The 18520-nt window shown below is 42.1% G+C and overlaps 1 protein-coding gene across 1 annotated transcript in view; it reads left to right on the forward strand.

Moving 5' to 3' along the window:
- The window catches only part of LOC122808793, a 1139808-nt gene extending 1125304 nt beyond the window's left edge, over nucleotides 1-14504 (forward strand). Inside the window, exon 10 of the mRNA XM_044079839.1 lies at nucleotides 14061-14504. Coding sequence (XP_043935774.1) covers nucleotides 14061-14092 — 32 coding nt within the window. The 3' untranslated portion in view covers nucleotides 14093-14504. The remainder of the gene's footprint in view (nucleotides 1-14060) is intronic.
- The last annotated feature ends 4016 nt before the right edge of the window (nucleotides 14505-18520 follow it).

Genomic DNA, 18520 nt, shown 5'->3' on the forward strand with positions numbered 1-18520 from the left:
AAGAAACTGAGGGTAATGCTGCTCAATGCCAGAAGTCTAAATCTCAAAATGCACGCACTCGAGGCCCTTCTCAGTATGGAGAACATTGATGTCTGTGCTGTAACTGAAACCTGGTTCAAAGCTCCTGAGAGCACCCCGGCACTATTAGGTTTTACCTCATATCATGCGTTCCGGCCCCAAAACCCGGACCACACCACAAAAGGAGGGGGTGTATCCATATTCATAAAGGATACCCACACCTCCAGGTTGGTGGCAATGCACGAAGCTTCGGAAACCAACCAGGTGCAACTAACCATAGGCAAAACTGCTCTACAATTGTAGCATGTTACAGGCCACCCTCTCAAACTCAGGAACCCCACACAGCCTTCCTGAAGACACTGGAGGGTATAAATGTATCTCCAAACACCATCATATTGGGTGACTTCAACTACCCGAATATAGACTGGGAACATTACTCAAGCCCTAACTTTCTAGCCCAACGGTTCCTGGAGTTCATAAATTCAAATGCCATGGAACAGCTAGTCACTGTTCCCACGAGAGGAGAAAATATACTAGATCTCATTGTCACAAACATGGGGACAAAATGCTCCACACCGGAAGTATATCCCTCATTGGTGAGATCTGATCATAAACTAATCTCACTGGAAATCCACATCCCGCCCCCACCCCAAACAAAAAAGAACATAGTGAAGAACTTCTCTAAAGAAAACTTCACACTACTCAAGATTGGTGTGGTATCCTTCAAGGCCCCTGAGCCAGTGGAAACCACAACCCAAGCTGCGGAAGCCCTTACAAATGCCTTCTATGAACATCTCCAGGACTGCATGGATCAGGCAATCCCAAATAAAACCAAGACTCTTTCCACAAAGGGCAAATGTCCAGTCTGGTGGACCCCAGCCATTAACAAACTTTACAATAAGAGGAGAAAGCTATTACATGATAGAACAAAATCCATAAAAGGGAAGTCACCCCTGATCATTATTAATAAAAAAATACGAGCACTCATAAAATCAACTAAGGCCAATTTTGAGAGAAAAATTGCCATGGATTCAAAGGACAATCATAAGGCCTTTTTCAGCTATGTTAGGAACCTGGGTGGAAACTCCCAGATATGCTCAGAATTAGTCCAAAATGATACAAAAATCACTGAACCCATAGACATTGCCAACATACTGGCAGACAGGTTCAGTGCAAACTTCACCCCGCTCCCCTAAAGGAGAGATAACTATCCCAGCCAAGTGTAGCCTCCCGGACATCTCAAATGCGCAGGTGAAAGCTGCTCTCTCTAAAGCTAAAAACACAGCATCAATGGGACCGGATGGTGTCCCCGGCTGTGTGCTACATGAGCTAAATGAGGAATTAAACCCGCACATAAGGCAGCTGTTTAATCTCAGCCTTACCACAGGATACGTGCCCAAGGAGTGGCGTACGGCAACTGTGGTCCCACTCCACAAAGGCGGCGCCTCTACGGACCCTGGTAATTACCGCCCCATACACTTAACAAGTCTAGTCTGCAAAGCTATGGAGAGGATCATAATGGAGCTCATAAACAAAGATATAGGGGACTTGCAGACATTGGACCCGACCCAGTTTGGCTTTGTCAAGGGAAGATCATGCCTTTTGAACTTGGTCGACTTCTTCGAAACAGTCACCGAGGCCATTGATGAGGGAAAGGCAGTCCATACAGCCTACCTTGACCTTGCAAAGGCTTTCGACACAATACCCCACTCGGGTATTGTAGAAAAACTTACCAGCTTAAATGTAAACCCATATGTCACAAGATGGGTTGCAAACTGGCTTAAGGACAGAACCCACAGGGTTAGAGCTGCTGGCGCTATGTCAGACTCCAAGCCAGTCACAAGTGGTGTCCCACAGGGCTCGGTCCTTGGCCCTCTATTGTTTGGCATCTACTTCTCAGAAGTACAGGCCAACATGGGAGGACTTTGGCTGACAAAGTTTGCAGACGACTGCAAACTGGGCGCCAAAGTGGAAAGTGCATCGGACACGGATATCCTTCAGAAGGGACTCACGGAAACAGATAGCTGGTGCCAGAGCCATGGCCTGAAGTTAAACGCCAAAAATGTATAGTCATACCCTTCGGGAAAAACAAGGTAACCCCAAGCTACCATATAGGTGGCAATCCACTAAGCACAGAAGAGGTTATCAGGGACCTGGGGACACAGGTTGACAGTGGCCTTTCTTTTGACACTCACGTTGCTAAAGTGGTTAGAAAGACCTTCTACATTGCCCACCTGATCATGAAGGGATTCACATCCAGATCTAGTGAGGTCATTGTTCCCCTGTACTCTTCAATTATCAGACCAATGATCGAGTACAATGCCCCATTCGGGATGTATCTCACCCGACATCTGCAGCAATTGGAGAGACCCCAAAAGTTCCTCACCAAAAGGATAAAGGGACTCCAAAATCTGTCATATGCTGCCAGATTGAAGAAACTCCAGCTCTATTCAGTCGCATACCGTCTGCTCAGAGGTGACATGTGCCTGACATACAAGGCCATGTCCAACCCGGAATTAATGGACATGCTCCACCTCAAAAATCCAAATCCACCAAAACCACTAGAGCAAGCGACTTAAACCTTAGCACGGATATAAATAGGATGTGCTGGAGGGATAGATTTATCACTCAGAGACTCCCTATGCTGTGGAATAAAATCCCAGTCCATGTGAGGCAGAGCACCTCGCTGACTCTGTTCAAGAGAAATCTAGACCTGTGGATGGGAGATCGTAGGTTTACCCCGGGAATCATCTCTGTGTCACTGCTGGACAGAGGCACAACAAACTAATGGGCACAGTATTTTTTCATATAAGGGGTGGCGTAAGCCACAAAAATTTGGGCTAGGCTTATAAATGCCTTAGGGCAGATAGCCTAGTATAAACCTATGAACCTATGAACCTAAGAGTCTACGACTGCACTACATACTAGCAACAAGTCACAATGCAGGAGTCTACAACAGCAATGCATACTAGCCACAAATCACAATACAGGAGTCTACAACAGCAGTACATGCTAGCCACATATCACAATTTAGCAGTCTACAACAGCAATACATGCTAGCCACAAATCACAATGCAGGAGTCTACAACAGCAATGCACACTAACCAGAAATCACAGTGCAGGAGTCTGCAACAGCAATGTACACTAGCCACAAACCATAATTCAGGAATCTACAATGGCAATACATACTAGCCACAAATCACAGTGCAGGAGTCCACAACAGCAATACATACTAGCCACAAATCAGAATGCAGGAGTCTGCAACAGCAATACATGTTACTACAAAACACAATGCAGGAGTCTACAACCACAGTACATTCTAGCCACAAATCACAGTGCAGGTGTTCAGAACAGCAATACATGTTAGCCAAAAATCGCAATGCAGGAATCTACAACAGCAATACACAATAGCCACAAATCATAATGTAGGAGTTTACAACAGCAAGACATGCTAGCCACAAATCACAATACAGGAGTCTACAACAGCAGTACATGCTAGCCACATATCACAATTTAGCAGTCTACAACAGCAATATATGCTAGCCACAAATCACAATGCAGGAGTCTACAACAGCAATGCACACTAGCCACAAATGACAGTGCAGATGTCTGCAACAGCAATGCACACAAGCCACAAATCACAATGCAGGAATCTACAACAGCAATACATACTAGCCACAAATCACAATGCAGGTGTCAACAACAGCAATACATAACAGCCACAAATCACAATGCAGGAGTCTACAAAAGCAATACATGCCAGCCACAAATTAGAGTGCAGAAGACTACAACAGCAATGCACGCAAGCCACAAATCACAATGCAGGAGTTTACAATAGCAGTACATGTTAGCCAAAAATCACAATGCAGGAGTCTACAACAGCAGTACATGCTAGCCACAAATTACAGTGCAGGAGTCTACAACAGCAATACATGCTAGCAACAAATCAGAATGCAGGAGTTTACAACAGGAATGCACATGAGCCAAAATCACAGTACAGGACTCTACAACAGCAATGCACGCTAGCCACAAATCACAATGCAGGAATCCACAACAGCAATACATACTAGCTACAAACCACAATGCAGGAGCCTATAACAGCAATACATACTAGCTACAAATCACAAATCAGGAGTCTACAACAGAATACATGCTCGCCACAACTTGCAATGCAGGAGTCTACAACAGCAATACACATTAGCCATAAATGACAATGTAGGATACACATTAGCCATAAATGACAATGCAGGAGTCTACAACAGCAATACATGCTAGCCACAAATCAAAGTGCAGGTGTTTAGACAACAATACACGCTAGCCACAAATGGCAATGCAGGATTCTACAACAACAATAATGCTAGCCAAAAAGCATAATGCAGGAGTCTAAAACAGCAATACACATTAGCCACAAATCACAACGCAGGAGTCTAGAACAGCAATACACGATAGCCACAAATCACAATGCAGGAGTCTAAAACAGCAATACACGCTAGCCACAAATCACAGTACAGGTGCATAGAACAGCAATACACGCTAGCCGCAAATCATAATGCAGGAGTCTACAACAGCAATACATGCTACCACAAATCATAATGCAGGAGTCTACAATAACAATACATGCTAATCAAAAAACACAATACAGGAGTCTACAACAGCAATAAATGCTAGCCACATATCACAATGCGTAAGACTACAACTGCCATACATGCTAGCCACAAATCACAATGTGGGAGTCTACAACAGCAGTACACATTAGCCACAAATCAAAATACAAGAGTCTACAACAGCAATACATGCTAGCCACATATCACAATGCGGGAGTATGCAACAGCAATACATGCTAACCAAAAATCACAATGCAGAAGTCTACAACAGCATTACAATCTAGCCACAAATCACAATGCAGGAGTCTACGACAACAATACACACAAGCCAGAAATCACAATTTATGAGTCTACAACAGTAGCAGTACATACTAGCCACAAATTAGAATGCAGGAGTCTACAATGGCAATACACGCTTGCCACAAATCACATTGCAGGTGTCTACAACAGCAATACACGCTAGCCACAAATCATAATGCAAGAGTCTGCAACAGCAATACACACTAGCCACAAATCACAATATAAGAGTCTATAACAGCAGTACAGGCTAGCCACATATCACAATGTGAGAGTATGCACCAGCAATACATGCCAACCAAAAACCACAATGCAGAAGTCTACAACAGCATTACACTCTAGCCACAAATCACAATGCAGCAGTCTACGACATCAATACACACTAGCCAAAAATCACAATGCAGGAGTCTACAACACCGATACACACTAGCCACAAATCACAATGCAGTAGTCTACAACAGCTATACACGCTAGCCAGAAATCATACTGCAGGATTCTACAACAGCAATGCATACTAGCCACAAATCACAGTGCAGGAGTCTACAACAGCAACGTGCACTGGTCCAAAAATCACAACGCAGGAATCTACAACAGCAAACATTCTATCCACTAATCACAATGCAGGAGTCGACAATAGCAATACATACTATCCAGAAATCACAATGCAGGAGTCTACAACAGCAATACATGCAACCCACAAATCACAATGCAGGAGTCTACAGCAGCAATATATGCCAGCCATAAATCACAGAGCAGAAGTTTACAACAGCAATAGACACTAGCCTCAAGTCACAATGCAGGAGTCTACAACAGCAATACATGCTACCCACAAACCAGAGTGCAGGGGTCTATAACAGCAATATATACTAGCCACAAATCACAATGCAGAAGTCTACAACAGCAGTAAACGCTAGCCACAAATCACAATGCAGGAATCTACAACAGTAATTCACAATAGCCATAAATCACAATGCTGGAGTCTACAACAGCAATACACTCTAGCCACAAATCACAGTGCAGGAGTGTGCAATAGCAATACATGCTAGCCACAAATCACAATGCAGGAGTCTACAACAGCAATACACACTAGCCACAAATCACAATGCAGGAGTCTACAACAGCAATACACCCTAGTCACAAATCACAGTGCAGGAGTCTACAACAGCAGTACATGCTAGCCACAAATCAGAATGCAGGAGTCTAAAACAGCAATACACACTAGCCACATATCACAATGCAGTAGTCTACAATAGCAATACATCCTAGTCACAAATCACAATGCAGTCTATAACAGCAATCCATACTAGCCACAAATCATAGTGCAAGAGTCTACAACAGCAATGTGCACTAGCCACAAATAACAATGCAGGAATCTACAACAGCAAAACATACTATCCACAAATCAGAATGCAGGAGTCGACAATAGCAATACATGCTAGCCACAAATCACATTGCAGGAGTTGACAAAAACAATACACGCTAGCCACAAATCACAATGCATCAGTCTACAGCAGGAATACATACTAGCCCCAAACACAATGCAGTCTACAACAGCAATACATGTTAGCCAAAAATCACAGTGCATTAGTCTACAACAGCAATGCACAATAGCCACACATCACAATGCAGGAGTCTACAACAGCAATACGTTAGCCACAAATTACAGTGCAGGAGTCTACAACAGCAATACACGCTTGTCACAAATCACATTGCAGGTGTCTGCAACAGCAATGCACGCTAGCCACAAAGGGCATTTCAGGAATCTACAACAGCCAAACATGCTAGCCACAAATCATAAAGCAGGAGTCTACAACAGCAATACACACTAGCCACAAATCACAATACAAGAATCTACAACAGCAATATATGCTAGACACATATCACAATGCGGGAGTCTGCAACAGCAATACATGCTAACCAAAAATCACAATGCAGGAGTCTACAAAAACATTATACTCTAGCCAAAAATCACAATGCAGGAGTCAACAACATCAATATACACTAGCCACAAATCACAATGCAGTAGTCTACAATAGCAATACATCCTAGCCACAAATCACAATGCAGTCTATAACAGCAATCCATACTAGCCACAAATCATAGTGCAAGAGTCTACAACAGCAACGTGCACTAGCCGCAAATCACAATGCAGGAATCTACAACAGCAAAACATACTATCCACAAATCACAATGCAGGAGTCGACAATAGCATTATATGCTAGCCACAAATCACACTGCAGGAGTCTACAACAGCAATATATGCAAGCCACAAATCACAGAGCAAAAGTCTACAACAACAATAGACACTAGCCTCAAGTCACAATGCAGGAGTCTACAACAGCAGTACATGCTAGCCACAAATCACAGTGCAGGAGTCTACTACGGCAATGCATGTTAGCCACAAATCAGAATGCAGGCGTTTACAACAGCAATACACACTAGCCACAAATCATAATGCAGGAGTCCACAACAGCAATACATGCTAGCCACAAATCACAATGCAGGAGTCTACAACAACAATATACACTAGGCACAAATCACAATGCAGGAGCCTACAATAGAAATACATGCTAGCCACAAATCACAGTGCAAAAGTCTACAACAGCAATACATGCCAGCCACAAATCACAATGCAGGAGTCTACAACAGCAATGCATGCTAGCCACATATCATAATGCAGGAGTCTACAACAGCAATACAGACTAGCCACAAATCACAATGCAAGAGTCTACAACAGCAATACATACTAGCCACAAATCACAGTGCAGGAGTCTACAACAGCAATACATGCTAGCTACAAATCACAGTGCCGGTGTCTACAACAACAATACACGTTAGCCACATATCACAATCCGGGAGTCTATAACAGCAATACACGCTAGCCACAAATCACAATGCAGGAGTCTACAACAGCAATACACGCTAGCCACAAAACACAATGCAGGTGTCTACAATAGCAATACACACTAGCCACAAATCACAATGCAGGAGTCTACAACAGCAATATATGCCAGCCACAAAACACAGTGCAGCAGTCTACAACAGCAATAGACATTAGCCTCAAGTCACAATGCAGCAATCTACAACAGCAGTACATGCTAGCCACACGTCACAGTGCAGGAGTCAACTACAGCAATAGAAGCTAGCTACAAATCACAGTGCAGGTGTCTGCAACAGCAATACACTCCAGCCAAATATCACAATGCGGGAGTCTATAACAACAATACACAGTAGCCACAAATCACAATGCAGGAGTCTACAACAGCAATGCATGCTAGCCACAAATCACAATGCAGGAGTCTATGACAGCAATAAATACTAGACACAAATCACAATTCAGTCTACACCAGGAATACATATTATCCACAAATCACAGTGCAGGAGTCTGAGACAGCAGTACATGCTAGCCACAAATTACAATGCAGGAGTCTACAACAGCAATACATGCTAGGTACAAATTATAATGCAGGAGTCTAGAACAGCAATAAACGTTAGTCACAAATCACAATGCAGGAGTCCACAACAGCAATGCATGCTAGCCACAAATCACAATGCAGGAGTCTACAACAGCAATACGTACTAGCCACAAATCACAAAGCTGGAGTCTACAACAGCAATACATACTAGACTGAAATCACAGTGCAGGAGTCTACAACAGCAATACACACTAGCTACATATCACAGTGCAGGTGTCTGCAACAACAATACACACTAGCCACATATCACAATGCGAGAGTCTATAACAGCAACACACACTAGCCACAAATCACAATGTAGGAGTCTACAACAGCAATACACGCTAGCAACAAATCACAATGCAGGAGTCTACAATAGCAATACACACTAGCAACAAATCACAATGCAGGAGTCTACAACAGCAATACATGCTAGACACAATTCACAATGCAGGAGTCTATGACAGCAATAAATACTAGACATAAATCACAATCCAGTCGACACCAGGAATACATACTAGCCACAAATCACAGTGCTGCAGTCTATAACAGCAATGCACACTAGCCACAATTCACGATGCGGGAATCTACAACAGCAATACATGCTAGCCACAAATCACAATGCAGGAGTCTACAACAGCACTAGACACTAGCCTCAACTCACAATGCAGCACTCTACAACAGCAGTACATGCTAGCCATAAATCATAGTGCAAGAGACAACTACAGCAATTCACACTGACTACAAATCACAGTGCAGGTGTCTGCAACAGCAATACACTCTAGCCACATATCACAATGTGGGAGTCTATAACAGCAATACACACTAGCCACAAATCACAATGCAGGAGTCTACAACAGCAATACACTCTAGCCACAAATCACAGTGCAGGAGTGTGCAATAGCAATACATGCTAGCCACAAATCACAATGCAGGAGTCTACAACAGCAATACACACTAGCCACAAATCACAATGCAGGAGTCTACAACAGCAATACACCCTAGTCACAAATCACAGTGCAGGAGTCTACAACAGCAGTACATGCTAGCCACAAATCAGAATGCAGGAGTCTAAAACAGCAATACACACTAGCCACATATCACAATGCAGTAGTCTACAATAGCAATACATCCTAGTCACAAATCACAATGCAGTCTATAACAGCAATCCATACTAGCCACAAATCATTGTGCAAGAGTCTACAACAGCAATGTGCACTAGCCACAAATAACAATGCAGGAATCTACAACAGCAAAACATACTATCCACAAATCAGAATGCAGGAGTCGACAATAGCAATACATGCTAGCCACAAATCACACTGCAGGAGTCTACAACAGCAATATATGCAAGCCACAAATCACAGAGCAAAAGTCTACAACAGCAATAGACACTAGCCTCAAGTCACAATGCAGGAGTCTACAACAGCAGTACATGCTAGCCACAAATCACGGTGCAGGGGTCTACTACGGCAATGCATGCTAGCCACAAATCAGAATGTAGGTGTTTACAGCAGCAATACACACTAGCCACAAATCATAATGCAGGAGTCCATAACAGCAATACATGCTAGCCACAAATCACAATGCAGGAGTCTACAACAACAATATACACTAGGCACAAATCACAATGCAGGAGCCTACAATAGAAATACATGCTAGCCACAAATAACAGTGCAAAAGTCTACAACAGCAATACATGCCAGCCACAAATCACAATGCAGGAGTCTACAACAGCAATGCATGCTAGCCACATATCATAATGCAGGAGTCTACAACAGCAATACAGACTAGCCACAAATCACAATGCAAGAGTCTACAACAGCAATACATACTAGCCACAAATCACAGTGCAGGAGTCTACAACAGCAATGCATGCTAGCTACAAATCGCAGTGCCGGTGTCTACAACAGCAATACACGTTAGCCACATATCACAATCCGGGAGTCTATAACAGCAATACATGCTAGCCACAAATCACAATGCAGGAGTCTACAACAGCAATACACGCTAGCCACAAAACACAATGCAGGTGTCTACAATAGCAATACACACTAGCCACAAATCACAATGCAGGAGTTTACAACAGCAATATATGCCAGCCACAAAACACAGTGCAGCAGTCTACAACAGCAATAGACATAAGCCTCAAGTCACAATGCAGCAGTCTACAACAGCAGTACATGCTAGCCACACGTCACAGTGCAGGAGTCAACTACAGCAATAGAAGCTAGCTACAAATCACAGTGCAGGTGTCTGCAACAGCAATACACTCCAGCCAAATATCACAATGCGGGAGTCTATAACAACAATACACAGTAGCCACAAATCACAATGCAGGAGTCTACAACAGCAATGCATGCTAGCCACAAATCACAATGCAGGAGTCTACGACAGCAATAAATACTAGACACAAATCACAATTCAGTCTACACCAGGAATACATATTATCCACAAATCACAGTGCAGGAGTCTGCGACAGCAGTACATGCTAGCCACAAATTACAATGCAGGAGTCTACAACAGCAATACATGCTAGGTACAAATTATAATGCAGGAGTCTAGAACAGCAATACACGTTAGCCACAAATCACAATGCAGGAGTCCACAACAGCAATGCATGCTAGCCACAAATCACAATGCAGGAGTCTACAACAGCAATACATACTAGCCACAAATCACAAAGCAGGAGTCTACAACAGCAATACATACTAGACTGAAATCACAGTGCAGGAGTCTACAACAGCAATACACACTAGCTACAAATCACAGTGCAGGTGTCTGCAACAACAATACACACTAGCCACATATCACAATGCGAGAGTCTATAACAGCAACACACACTAGCCACAAATCACAATGTAGGAGTCTACAACAGCAATGCACGCTAGCAACAAATCACAATGCAGGAGTCTACAATAGCAATACACACTAGCCACAAATCACAATGCAGGAGTCTACAACAGCAATACATGCTAGACACAATTCACAATGCAGGAGTCTATGACAGCAATAAATACTAGACATAAATCACAATGCAGGAGTCTACAACAGGAATACATACTAGCCACAAATCACAGTGCTGCAGTCTATAACAGCAATGCACACTAGCCACAATTCACGATGCGGGAATCTACAACAGCAATACATGCTAGCCACTAATCACAATGCAGGAGTCTACAACAGCACTAGACACTAGCCTCAACTCACAATGCAGCACTCTACAACAGCAGTACATGCTAGCCATAAATCATAGTGCAAGAGACAACTACAGCAATTCAAACTAACTACAAATCACAGTGCAGGTGTCTGCAACAGCAATACACTCTAGCCACATATCACAATGTGGGAGTCTATAACAGCAATACACACTAGCCACAAATCACAATGCAGGAGTCTACAACAGCAATACACACTAGCCACAAATCACAATGCAGGAGTCTACAACAGCAATACACCCTAGTCACAAATCACAGTGCAGGAGTCTACAACAGCAGTACATGCTAGCCACAAATCAGAATGCAGGAGTCTAAAATAGCAATACACACTAGCCACATATCACAATGCAGGAGTCTACAACAGCAATACACGTTAGCCACAAATCACAATGCAGGAGTCTACAACAGCAATACACGCTAGCCACAAATCACAATACAGGTGTGTACAACAGCAATACAGACTAGCCACAAATGGCAATGCAGGAATCTACAACAGCAAAACATGCTTGCTACAAATCATAATGCAGGAGTCTACAACAGCAATACACACTAGCCACAAATCACAGTGCAGGAATCTACAACATCAAGGCACACTAGCCACAAATAACAATGCAGGAATCTACAGCAGCAAAACATACTATCCACAAATCACAATGCAGGACTCTACAACATCAATGCACACTAGCCACAAATCACAATGCAGGAGTCTACAACAGCAATGCACTCTAGCCACAAATCACACTTCAGGACTCTGCAACAGCAATGCACACTAGCCGGAAATCAAAATGCAGTAATCTACAACAGCAATACATTCTAGCCACAAATCACAATGCAGTCTACAACAGCAATACATACTAGCCACAAATCACAGTGCAGGAGTCTAGCACCAAGCACTGAGTAATGCTTCTTATTACCTTTTTATCCCTGTGGCCTAATGGATAAGAATTTGGCCTGCTAAGACAGGGAGTGTGGGCTTGAGTCCCATCCGGGGTGATATAATCAGTGGGTGGGGGTTGGCATAATGGTTAAGGTATTTACCTTACAGATAAGATGTACAGGCTTCAATTCTCACTATGGGAATTGGCTAGGCTTAAAATAGTCCACTAGGGCAGTTAGCCTAGAACTTGCCTATGAACCCATGAACCTGAGGTGTCACCTGATACTTTCACTATTTCAGGAATACCTGTCAGAAAATGTGTTATCCATCTTACAATGTAAGTGTAGACATTTAGTCCTTATGGGAATTCCAGTATGGAGAATAGTAATCAAATAAACAATCACCCTTGATATATAAAATAAAATAGCTCTTTGCTAAACACTTGTTTTTTATTTTTGTCTACTCAACTTTTCTCGTAAACGTATAGATTAAGAGATTATTAAAAGCAGTGCCAAGTTTATTCTGTATTGTCGATACTCAGAACATTCATCTTCCTACCGCTCTACTTCTTTGTTACATTATCAGGGACAAAATAAAAAATACTGAAGGACAATGTCCCCAAATCAGGTACAATTTTTAGATGTCACTTTTGAGCAGGAAGAATGACAAGTTTTCATTCAACATGCATTTCCTGAAGCGCAATGAGTAAGAAACGCTCTAATGTCTTACATTATTGGCTAATTGTCATCCTCAGAGATTTACCAGAAAATCCCAAATCTGTGAGTGACAGGAAAAAGGCATGAGGTAAATCAGGGCCATTCTGAAAAATGTGTGGCACTTTAAAGATATATTCATTCTAATCACTTCCATTTTCAAAAAACTGTATAAACTTTAATCAAATTAAATGGATTATCCTGCTTTAAGCATACTTGACTTTCTACACAGCTGTAAAAATGTTATCTTCAAAAATATGTTGATTGTAATGTTCTATGAAGTGAGGTCATCCACTGGGCATACCAGAAGCTTGGCTGTCACACCACCATTGGATAGCTCTGGAAGAGACAGTGGCATTTTAGCACCAGTCAGAAACATTAGATGACCATTTAGTAAGTAGAAGCCCCGGAGAGCACTGCAGCTACCAGATGACAGGGTGGGGAAGGTGTGTCAGGGATAATGAGGTATAGCAATGCCATGTACTGATTTTAAAACTGTAGCATGGGGGACCCAGGGAAAGAAATGAAATGTCACAAAGCAGGATTAAGTGAGCAGGAACACGCCATAGTATCATCTTGGGAGGTACTGGGAGATCTTGAAAATGGTTCAGCATAATTTTCTGAAAATCATGAATTGTCAGTTTGATGTTTGAGGCTCACATGCCTTTTTCTCAATGTCTTTCCACTCTACAGATCTGTTTTAAATTTACTTATGAAATGATAAATCCACACCAAACTGTTGAATACACAGCTAGTATGTCATGTATACATGTGTTTATGAGAACTATGTATAAAAATGCAGTACACTGATCCCTGATGAGTATAAACTAAAGGAAGTGATCACTTATTTCTAATAATCATCTCTTTTTCTTTTTCAGATGCTGGTTTTGCAGTTAAAAATATCACCTGACTTATTCTCGGCCTTTGTTCTTGTCATCTGGATGATTATTTTCATAGCAGGTTCACGATACCAGCACAGACAATATAGTCCTGCTATAAAATACTAATGCATCAAATACTACAAATGCTACAATGACAAAATCTTTGCAAAAACCCAGTCTTCACATTTATTAGTGTATTCTTACTATAGAGGAGACTGGAAATCTCATCAAAGAAGGAAATGATCTAACATTATTATTCAATTATAAAATTCTTGTTTATTTTCGACCTGTCATATATTCTCTGTGTGTATAGATTCTATGTTTTTTCTTTCTGTTATATCAGTAACATTGTTACTTTGTATCTTAATTATTGTGTTCCTTTGTATTTTGCCTGAGGAGCTTTTCTCCCCAGGCCTTCACTGAAAATGGATCTCTGACCAAGTGGACTTTCCCGGTCAACTAATGTTAATAAATAAATAAATAATAAATGGTCACTCATTAATATTCTTTGTCACACTTATGTATCCCTTGACACTTCTCTGTATGAAACACATCCACATGCTTTACAGTGAATAGAAACAGGACACGTATTATGTGTGTGTCTAGATGAATAAGTCTTCTGTTTTGCTTTTTAAATCATGAATAGCTTCAGTGTCTTCCATATGCAAGCATCAAGTATCTTGCTGACAGGTCATGAAATAATCTAACAAACAATTATCTCAGGAAAGGTACAAAAGACACAAGCAAAGTTATATTATGTTTTAGAACATATGTTCCTATGTCTGTCATTTATGTTATACCCTGTCAGCTTTATGCATGGGCAATGCAACAGTAAGTAATCACATTTATGTCACACCCTGTCAGCATCATGCAATGTAATACAGCTGTAAGTGCTCACACTTATATCACAGCCTGTTAGCATCATGCAATGTAATACAGCTGTAAGCAATCACATGCATGTCACACCCTGTCAACATCATGCAATGTAATACAGCTGTATGCTATCACATTTATGTCACACCATCAGCATCATGCAATGTAATACAGATGTAAGCAATCACATGTATGTCACACCCTGTCAGCATCTTACAATGTAATACAGCTGTCAGCAATCACATTTGCCACACCCTGTCTGCATCATGCTGATGTAATGCAGCTGTAAGCTATCACATCTATGTCACACCCTGTCAGCATCATGCAATGTAATACAGAAGTAAGCTATCATATTTGTCACACCCTGTCAGCATCATGCAATGTAATACAGCTGTAAGCAATCCCACTTATGTCATACCCTGTCTGCATCATGCAATGTAATACAGCTGTAATTACTCACATTTATATCACAGCCTGTCTGTATCATGCAATGTAATACAGCTATAAGCAATCACATTCATGTCACACCCTGTATGCATCATGCAATGTAATACAGATATAAGCTATCACATTCCTGAAACACCCTGTCTGCATCGTGCAATATAATACAGCTGTAAGCTATCACATTTATATCACACCCTGTCAGCATCATGCAATGTAATACAGCTATAAGCTATCACATTTATGTCACACCCTGTCTGCATCATGCAATGGGATACAGCTATAAGGTATCACATTTATGTCACACCGTATTTGCATCATGCAATGTAATATAGCTGTAAGCTATCACATTTATGTCACAACCTGTCAGCATCATGCAATGTAATACAGCTGTAAGCTATCACATTTATGTTGCACCCTGTCAGCGTCATGTAACACAGCTACACATTTATGTCACACCCTGTCTGCATCATGCAATGTAATACAGCTGTAAGCTATCACATTTATGTCACACCCTGTCTGCATCATGCAAAGTAATACAGCTGTAAGTAATAACATTTATGTCACACCCTGTCTGCATCATGCAATGTAATACAGCTGTAAGGAATCACATTTATGTCACACCCTGTCTGCATCATGCAAAGTAATACAGCTCTAAGTATTCATGTTTATGTCACACCCTGTCAGCATCATGCAATATAATATAGCTGTAAGCAATCACATTTATGTTACACCCTGTCTGCATCATGCTGATTTAATACAGCTGTAAGCTATCACATTTATGTCACAACCTGTCAGCATCATGCAATATAATACAGCTGTAAGCTATAACATTTATGTTACACCCTGTCGGTGTCATGCAATGTAATACAGCTGTAAGCAATCACATTTATGTCACACCCTGTCAGCATCATGCAATGTAATACAGAAGTAAACTATCATATTTATGTCACACCCTGTCAGCATCATGCAATGTAATACAGCTGTAAGGAATCACATTTATGTCACACCCTGTCTGCATCATGCAATGTAATACAGCTGTAAGTACTCATGTTTATGTCACACCCTGTCAGCATCATGATATGTAATACAGCTGTAAGCAATCACATTTATGTCACACCCTGTCTGCATCATGCAGTGTAATATAGCTGTAAGTACTCATGTTTATGTCACACCCTGTCAGCATCATGCAATGTAATAGAGCTGTAAGTAATCACATTTATGTTACACCCTGTCTGCATCATGTAATGTAATATAGCTGTAAGCTATCACATTTATGTCACAGCCTGTCAGCATCATGCAATGCAATACAGCTGTAAGCTATCCACCTAAAACGCGGCCTTTTAGCACTTCTGTGGATGCCTAGTGATATCTGCATTGCTTACTGTACTTATTTCCTTGTTTCACTTGAAAGAAAATTACTGTTTGTCATTTTTGCATTTAAGTTACCTGTAACACATTGCATTTAAGTTATCTGGCACTTGCTCACTAAAGCAATTATATAAGTCAGCTCTAAAAAATTAAAAGCACTACACCCTCACAAACTCCCCTTGAGTACCTTGTTCCCCATTGGCCCTTTTTTTTCAGTTATAAAGGAATTCCCAATACTATTCTAGCATGTCCAAAGGTCAGTTGTCAATCTCCTCTCCGGTCCAGCTGGTGAATCTGGGAATCTTGAGGCAATGTTACAACTGCCTCATGTACACAGACAACCCTCTCCTCCTCCCAACAAATTCCAACACATGTGAGAGATGCAACCATATAGCCAAACTGGAGGCTAAGCTCTCTCAACTCAGTACTGTCGTAACCAGTCAGGAGGAGAAGGAAACCACACTCACTACAATTCCAGTCTCACATAGACCTACCATGACAACAAACCAAACACATAAACACACAAAAACATACTCGGAGGCTCTAAATAAAAATCTGCCTAAGCAGCAGAGACCTCCAAAGCAGACACGCAAGCAACCGCTACCCCAAAACAAAACACATGCAACACATAGCTCACAAAGCCAGTGTGCCGAACAGTCACAGCCCTTAAGGCTAAACACACCTGATACACTTGTAATAGGTGACTCTATCGTCAGGCACACTGACGCCCCGCTCACCAGGCTGAACAAGGAGAAGGTCACGGTGAGCTGCCTGTCGGGCGCTAGGATCCGCCACATAACACAAGCACTCAGGTCACTCCAAGGCAAGTACAAATATGACTCAGTCATTGTCCATGCTGGTGTGAATGACTTGAGACGCACCTCCCTGGACTACATGAAAAGAGACATAGAGGAGCTCTCTGAGCATGTAGCCCAGGCCGGTATGACCCTGACCTTGAGTAGCATCTTACCCTCACCAAGAATGATGCCACAATATGAAGACAAGATGATCAATTTCAACAATTGGCTTAAGTGTTGGTGTCATTCAAAGGGGATCCAATGCCTGTCAGCCTGGGATGACATGCTCGACAAGCCACAATGCTTCGCTAGGGACGGCTTGCACCTGTCACCCCTGGGCTTTCGGATATTGGCAAAGGCTCTTGCTACCCCCATAGTGCCTTTTTTAGGCAAGGCTCAAAAGACAAACCCACCTCCATAGGTATCACAAGGGATAAGAAACTAAGAGTAATGCTACTCAACGCCAGAAGTCTAAACCTCAAGATGCATGCGCTCGAAACTCTCCTTAGCATGGAGAACATCGATATCTGTGCAGTAACAGAAACCTGGTTCAACGCTCCCGAGAGCACCCCAGCACAACCAGTTATACCTCATACCATGCTTTTTGGCCCCAAAACTTGGACCGAACCACAAAAGGAGGGGGAGTATCAATATTCGTCAAAGATACCCACACCTCCAGGTTGGTGGCACAGCACGAAGCATCAGAGACTATCCATGTGCAACTAACTGTGGGTAAAACTGCCTTCCAGTTTATAGCCTGCTACAGACCACCCTCCCAAACACAGGAACTCCACTTGGCCTTCCTGAGAATACTGGAAAATATGAAGGTCTCTCCAAACACCATTATATTGGGCGACTTCAACTACCCAAACATAGACTGGGAGCATTACTCTAGCTCCAACACCCTAGCCCAAAGGTTCCTAGAATTTATAAACTCAAATGCTATGGAACAACTTGTTACCACTCCCACAAGAG

This window comes from Protopterus annectens, chromosome 1.part1 (genome assembly GCF_019279795.1).
Source record: "Protopterus annectens isolate FY-2018-M chromosome 1.part1, PAN1.0, whole genome shotgun sequence".
Taxonomy (NCBI): Eukaryota; Metazoa; Chordata; order Ceratodontiformes; family Protopteridae; genus Protopterus; species Protopterus annectens.